General features: G+C 41.6%; 1 protein-coding gene across 1 annotated transcript; it reads left to right on the top strand.

Moving 5' to 3' along the window:
* The first annotated feature begins 510 nt into the window (after nt 1–510).
* On the top strand, nt 511–6,124 carry LOC119427990 (fish-egg lectin-like). The gene is made up of 5 exons (XM_037695633.1): nt 511–565; nt 661–897; nt 980–1,194; nt 1,276–1,400; nt 5,983–6,124. Exons 1-5 carry the CDS (start codon nt 511–513, stop codon nt 6,122–6,124), a joined length of 774 nt encoding a protein of 257 aa, XP_037551561.1.
* Nucleotides 6,125–8,041: the final 1,917 nt, after the last annotated feature.

An 8,041-nucleotide genomic window follows, 5' to 3' on the forward strand; every position in this document is an offset into this window, starting at 1 on the left:
ACCTCACTGAAAATGAATAGAACTCAGTAAATTCTGTGGATATTAAAATAAAACTTGTTGTGGTAGCAGCTGAGTATTATTCCCAGCACATACAGAGTGCTAACCATTTGTACATGAGATTGCAACTAACATAATTTATTGCCTGTACAAAGTTTGACTAAAATGGCTTCTGTTCTCCTCATAAGTTGGTCTTTGTTAAAATGCCCATACTGAAAGACAGCCTCCAAGAAAAACTAGTCTGTAAATGTATAGTTTGTTGTTTTTATCTTTTCTCGTCAGGGTAACATAGATGTAAGGGAGAATGCCTGAAGGACCAAGACTGGGAAACTGACAGAATTTCTAAAAGGGGGAAAACTCTTCACCTGCTTATTTCTAGAGATACCTGTTAAACTAGATGAGTCTCATAAGCCAGTCCTTTGGGTCCATACCATGAAAACCGAACATGAGGAAGGTGAGCGACAACAATCCAGCAGAGCACTCAGAGTTGGTCAGAAGGATACACAACACATCATGAAAGCTGTTGCAACCTTCTTGGTTGTGTTGGATATTTTCTCTGCCTGTCATGGTAGGTTCTTTTAGTACAGTATAGAATTGTGTAAGCTTTTAAATTCAAACTTAAGAAAGGTATTGCATTAATTAATTAAATTGGTTTCTCCACAGGCTGGACCTGCAAAGCCGCCCCTCAGCAGTTTCCTGCTGCACAGGTCGATGCCGGTCTGGGAGAAGTTGTGTTGACAGACAATAACTCCAACGTGTTCTCCCTGAGTGGCTCATCCTGGGTGGAGCTGGGCTCTGTTGCTCTAAAGCACGTCTCAGTTGGACCTGCGGGAATCTGGGGAGTCAGCTCCTCTAACACAGTCTACAAATTTGTAGCAGGGGATTTCATTCCCGTTCATGGTGACCACACTGTTGCTCATAGACAGCTATGTGAAATATTCTTCCTATTTTAAAATGGAGATTAAACACTTTGTGTCTTCAGGTTTGGACTTAAAGCAGGTGGATGCTGGAGGTGATGCTCAGATAGTGGGAGTAAACACCGCTGACACCATTCACTGCCTGAAAAGTAAGGTTGCATCATCCTATGAGGAAGTTGGCACTGTGAGCTGGAATGAGCTGCCGGGGTCGCTGATGTACTTCAGCTGCGGCTCCATAGGATGCTGGGGAGTCAATATGAACTTTCAGATTTACTTCACGGTAAATTCCTCTTTTTCCTGTCAACTGTACCAATAGTTTCCACATTGGTTGGGGCTTCTCATCATGGGTTTTGTTTTACAGAAAGTTACACCATCCACCTGTGACATCAGTGGCTGGAAAAATATACCTGGAGCAGCAAGTATGGTTGAAGTTGGGACTGATGGGAGTGTCTTTGTTGTAAACTCAAATGGCAATATCTACCAAAGGTAAGTTCTGTGTATAATCTGAGATTGAAGTAAAGAGAAAATGCAGATTTTGCGGTAAAAGCTTAAATATTAACTTCTATCTTAAGGAAACATGGTCTTTCTTTTCACTGCTATGCTGATGATTGTCAGATTTATCTGCCTTTAAAACCCAGTAGTTCTTGCTCCATTCACTTTCTGTTAGAATGTCTTGAGGACATCAAGGCATGGATGGTTTCCAATTTTTTAAGTTTTAACAATCAGAAAACTGAAGTTATTGTGTTTAGCCCTAGCTCTACTGCTGTCTCTGTTCCTGTTGACCTTGACTCTCTTGAGCCATATCTTAATCAGTCTGTTACAAATCTCAGGATGGTTTTAAACTTGGACTTTAAGTTTAAAAAACAGATTAACACTGTTCTGCAGAAAAGCTTCTTCCATTTAAGGCAGATAGCTAAGCTGAAGTCAGTTGACCAGATCTGATCTTGAAATAATAGTCCATGACTTCATTACAACCCAACTAGACTACTGTAACTTAGTGTTGTGTTCAAGACCACCTAACCCAAGACCAAGTCAAGGCCAAGACCAGAGTGTACTGAGACCAAGGCAAAACCAAGACTTTTAGGGTCTGAGACCAAGTCGAGAACAAGACCAAATAAAAAAAAATACAACATTTTATTATAATTTTTTTTTTTTTATAAAAGTTACATACTGCAACTCTGTTTGCTTTTGAATGAATGTATCAACTTTTATAAAATTTTAAAGCTACATAACAAAGAAATCAGACATTCAGTGACCTAACTTCACGTTTCAACAATAAAATTACATAACTGTTAAAATGGAAGCAGATTCATCACATGCTAAACCTTAAAAAACTGCAGTGGCAAAACACTCTCCATAAGTCAGAACTCAAGACCAAGGATAACCATATAGTTGCACAGTGGCTTCAATAAAGTAGTAGATATACACCTAAAAAGTTACATAAATGGAAATTAGTTTAAAGTAAGGTTTCATTGCATTTTAGAAACATGAGAGATTGCAACATACTGTGGCCTAAACGTGCATGATGGGGTCTCATTAAAATACCCCCTCGACTGAAAACACTTTCCACTGGTGCAGAGGAGGCAGGGACTGACAGTACCTTCAATGCTAAATTGTGGAGTCGTGGGAATATGGCATGGTTTTTGCTCTGAAAACAAGTGCATTGTCAGTATTAGAGTCACGGATGGCATCAACAAATTTGCTTACGGTGCCTTGCGAAAGTATTCGGCCTCCTTGAACTTTTCAACCTTTTGCCACATTTCAGGCTTCAAACATAAAGATATAAATATCCTGATGCATGCTCAATAATCCAAGTAGAAAAATCCAAAAAAGTTCAATCTGGTCCTCTGGACATTCAAAAAAACAAAAAAAACAAAACAAAGCAAAAAAATATAGAAACGTTTCGTCTCTCATCCGAGAGACTTCCTCAGTCTGAGGTGCTGTATTCAGCTCAGTCTCTTAAATAGCACCTTCTCAGAGTGGATCAACCAGTTTGCTGCTGACAACCAAAACCAGCTGCTCACATGGTCAAGAAGGACCATCAGCCTAACAATGGATCATTAGCACACTGATGGTTGTTTACTATTCACAGAGGGCTGAGTGATACTAGCAATCACAGCATTGTAAGAGGGGGACAGTTGAACCCGGAGGCCTCCACCCCTGTTTAATGATGGACGATTTCTTTTCACAAAGATGGCCTCCTTTACTCCTCTCTCAAACCATCGTTCCTCTCTGTCCAGGATGTGAACATCTTCATCCCTGAAAGAGTGACCGCTGGCCTGGAGATGAGTGTAGACCGCAGAGTCCTGGCCTGATGATGTTGATCTTCTGTGCTGGGCCATCCTTTTGGCCAGTGGCTGTTTAGTTTCCCCGATGTAAGACTGATCACAGCCCTCCTGACACTAAACAGCATACACAATATTACTCTGTTTGTGCCGGGGGACTGGATCTTTGGGATGAACCAGTCTTTAATGTATTTTGGGGTTTAAAAGCCACTGGGACGTTATGATTAGAAAATAAACGTCTCAGTTTCTCTGATACTCCCTCAACATACGAAATGACCACTGGTCTGGGTCTGGGTTCCTCCTTTTCACCTGATGGCTGACTGGAGTCCTGTTTGGGTTTTTTCTCTGCTTTCAGGAAGGCCCAGTTAAGATATCCACATTGCTCTAGAGCCTGTCTTGTGCAGGATTTCTCCTTCTGCCTGGCTCCTGAGTTAGTGGGGACGCTGTCTGCTCTGTGATACAGAGTCCTGATGACTCCTAACTTGTGCTCCAAAGGGTGATGGGAGTCAAACTGCAAATACTGGTCTGTGTGGGTGGGTTTGCGGTACACCTCGGTTTGCATGATTAACTCGGTCACTTACAATGTTTCCAAATATTTGGCATCTGTACTCATTCCTTTAGTTGGCAGCTCGGAAAACCACATACAGAACACCATGGACTTTGTGGACAAGGTGAGGGATGTCATCATGGAGACTGATGAAACATGGTCTCTTTTGATGTCACATCACTCTTTACGTGCATTCCTGTTGATGATGCAGTAGAGGTGGTCAGTTTAAGATTAAAATCAGACACCACTCTGAGCAGCAGGACCACGCTTTCCACAGAACAACTGTGTCAACTCTTGAAACTGTGCCTGCAGTCAACCTACTTCACATATGGAGAGCAATATTATAGGCAGAAACATGGGTGTGCTATGGGGTCTCCAGTTTCTCCTATTGTTGCCAACCTGTACATGGAGGAGGTAGAAAAGAGAGCCTTGACGTCCTTTTCAGGGACACCACCAAGTCATTGGTTCAGGTATGTTGACGACACCTGGGTTAAAATTAAATTTCAGGAAGTCCAACATTTTACTGACCACATCAACTCTGTGGATAAATACATCAAGTTCACACGAGAAGATGCAAAAAATGTCAGGTTGGCTTTCTTGGACTGTGAGGTCTCAGTCTCTGATAGAGGGCATTTGCAAACTGAGGTGTACCGCAAACCCACCCACACAGACCAGTATTTGCAGTTTGACTACCATCAGACGGAGTGCACAAAGCTGCTGCTATAAAGCGCGGTCTTCTTATTCTTTTCAGAAGACTTTTTTTTAGATAGAAAAAGGGAGAAAGCCAAAGTCGTGGCATTACAAAAAATATCTCTTCACACCTTGTCCTAACAGGACAAGATTTAAGACCAAAAAAACTCAGCCAGCACATTTATGAACACGTTACATATGCATTTATGACGAGGTGGTCCATGAAGCACTAACAGATAGTCCATTGTCCTGATAAGATGATGGTCAGCTGGCACAATTCTGATAAGCCTCCACAGAAGGGGGGGGGGGGGGGGGGGGGTGCGAAAAACAAAGCTTTTCCTTAGTTTATACATTTCCCAGGAAAAATTGATAAGTCGACCTGTTTCGAGGCCGACTGGGGAGTCAGATTCAGATAATCCACAATTGTTGATTTATTCAGGCAGACTATTTTTCCTAGTCACCCTCGAGTCTGTACTGATAACCTTCCAAGGTCCGAAATGGCCAGATTAGGGTGCATTCTACTGGTCCATGCTTACAGACCTCTTCAAGATTGTTTCCATGCTGACGAGTCCCAAAGCTGCAGGTGGCCTGTGATTCAAATCACTTCCAACTTACAGTTTAGCTCATAAATCAGCTGATTTTGAGTCCTCAAAGCACGAACCAACCTTCAGCAGTCTGACAAGGTCCAAATTAGCTGCGACCGTCTTCTTTGTATTTTGATAAACCAGGATCCAGACTATTCCAAAAACAGGAATCATAAATCCACTTATCTGCAATTTTGGCGTCCTCATTCGATAGCAGAGGTAGACACATCACCTCCAGAGATATGTCCAGCTGCATGTGTGTCGTTCGAGCAGATGAGGGTTCTCCAGGACCCTGTCGCTTTGTTGAAAAAATTTTGTCATTTGCGTCGAAAGTCCAGTTGGTCAGATCCAAAACAGTAGTTTTCATTTCGGAAGATGTGTAAAAATAGGAGCTGCTTCTGTACACAGACAGAGAGCAAAAAAGCAGGAGGAGAACAGGGAGCGGGGAGAATGTGTGCGCCTCGTTACAGAGCCAGTGGGGGGGGGGGGGGGGGAAATCATGTTAAATATTTTGAAAGGTAAAAAAAAAAATACAAACAAAACTAAAGTCATAGCATGCATCTCCTGAATCAGCCGAATGTTTTCACATATGAACAGTTAAAATAGCACCAAGTACGTTGAATTAGAGTTCTGAAAAACTATATATTTAAAATAAAATTATAATGTAAATTCTTTAGCTGACACGTGTTTGAGGAAAAGATGGTAGGCTATGCTATGAAATTTGTTGCACTTGTTTCTCCAGTGGTTTTAGTAAAAAAAAAAAAGAAAAAAGAATAATGTTTTATTTTTAATGCTGGTGAAGATTCTCATTTTATTCTTAAGTGCTGGGTCACACTTTTAAAACTTCCAGTGTGGATTTCACACAAATCATTCTAACCTATTAAAGAAGAAAGATGGCGCTCATCTGGATTTTCACACTCAGGTGTTTGCTATCTTTATAATAATTTTTTTTTTTTTTTTAGAACTGGCATCTCAGACAGCATTCCAGAAGGCACCGACTGGGCCCAAATCCCCTTTTGTCTGCCCATCAAACATGTCAGCTATGACCTGGGACATCTGTGGCTCGTCACGAAGGACGGTCTGATCCTGCAGTGTGATCAATGATGTGCTTCCTGTCTTATTACAACCATTCCTCCTGAGATGATACCTACAAAAATTAGACAAGTAATGGATCAGACCTTCATTTGAAGAACTGGTGTGAAACAGTGGTCAAAATTTAATCAGCTAAAATAAATGCTTCTAAGTAAAATTCTGCAAAGACACATAATGTAGTGGTAATTTCCAGGTCCGCGTCTTGAAGGATCTATTTGATGTGTTGCAATGAATTTTGTTGCATTTATAAAATGTTATAATCACGTTTGCTTGATTGTTTTCATTTATTTTACACAGACTTAAAAACTTAAATTCTCTTCTGACTTTTTGCCCCCCTTCAGTGAATGAAGAGGTAGAATTGAAAATGTATGATTTATCTATGGTGACCAATGCTACCAGTGGCCACCTGGCTCCACCAGTGCGCATGGTAATGAATTAAATTGCACTGCCTCGGACAACCACAAAAAACCCAAACAAAACTAACATACCTCTATTCTTTTACACAGTGGAACTTCTACCCACTTGAATATCTTGCTCCAAAGACATTAAGGTTTACTTACATTCCCTACAAACATTCACTGTCAAAATACCTCAGCGACTTAGTTCACTGTGACAATCCCTGAGGAAGGGAGCAGCCGAAAGAAAAAAAATAAAACATGGTCTGGATAGAAAGAAAAATGGAGCAGGGGTGGTCCTGAAGAGGAGCAGACTCAAAGGTGTCAAGACAACCTTGAATGCTCTGAAACAAGTCACCTACTTGCCTGGAATAGATGTCATTGATTACATCATAGGTTGAAAACAACAAAGTCCATGCTCAATAATCCAGGTATACAATCCAACATTTTATCCAACATCCAACCCCCTCAGGGGGTTTGTCTTTTATTGTCCAAGGCAATGCAGAGTGGCAGATCCTGGCAAGCAGAAGGAGTAATTTTATCCACAAGGCACAATGGCAGAGCCCAAAGTGGTGGTCAATGGTAGCCTACTCTTCAGTGTTTTAAGCAAAATGACAACTAGAATGTATAGATTGCTCAAATTATTGGAGTGTCTGGTTTACTTACTTATATGATGGTGGATGGACATATATGGTGGCAGTAATCTTGGATATTGATGTGAATGGATGCCATGAGGATGAGGGGCAGTTTGATGTCCCCGTTTCAACGGTTAGTTCCTACGTTCTTCTATAAGATAATCCAACTGAACGATTTGCACAGTTGCCTTGACCAGATGCTTGAGGATGGTGGCCAACATGGAAATGGGCCTTCATGTCTAGCATTTGCCACAACTGGTGCATCACTATGGAAGTGAAATGGGTCCCCGTGTCAGAGCTAACATAAATTGGGAGACCAAAACGAGAGAAGACGTGGTTCATTAGCAGATAGGCAGTTGTTTCTGTCGTATCCTATGGAGCTGGTAATCACTCAACCCATTTGGTGAATGCACATGTCACTGTGAGGAAGTACTTGTTGCCTCTGGTTGATTTGGTGAGAGGTCAATCCAGTCGATCTGGAGATCAGACCAGCGAAAGAGATTCCTCTACCTGGCTGAGGGGTCCTGTGGAAGGGGTTTGCCAGCTCGTACTGACAGCAGAACAAAAATCCTATGATGTAATCCAACATTTTTCAGTCAGGTCATCTGGACAGTTTCTTTTTTTGTGCTGAAACATTTCGCCTTCCATCCAGAAGGCTTCATCAGTCAAGGAAACACACAACACAAAACTGATTCTTCCCCCAACAGCTTACTCCAAAGTGGAACAAACCAGTTATGTTGGTGCTAAGATGGTCTCTTTGGCACGCCCCCTCCTCCATTGCCGGCCCTCTACCTTGTTGACAGTCTTGTCAAACTGGTTGAAAACAACAAAGTCCATGCTCAATAATCCAGGTATACAATCCAACATTTTTCAGTCAGGTCATCTGGACAGTTTCTTTT

Source organism: Nematolebias whitei, chromosome 22 (assembly GCF_014905685.2).
Source record: "Nematolebias whitei isolate Nwh7 chromosome 22, NemWhi1, whole genome shotgun sequence".
Classification (NCBI taxonomy): domain Eukaryota; kingdom Metazoa; phylum Chordata; class Actinopteri; order Cyprinodontiformes; family Rivulidae; genus Nematolebias; species Nematolebias whitei.

Coding starts and splice junctions, on each gene's coding strand:
- LOC119427990 (XM_037695633.1), top strand. CDS start 511: ATGAAAGCTGTTGCAACCTTCTTGGTTGTGTTGGATATTTTCTCTGCC. Junction 898..979: donor GGATTTCATTCCCGTTCATG/GTGACCACACTG, acceptor TTGTGTCTTCAG/GTTTGGACTTAAAGCAGGTG. Junction 1,401..5,982: donor AATGGCAATATCTACCAAAG/GTAAGTTCTGTG, acceptor TTTTTTTTTTAG/AACTGGCATCTCAGACAGCA.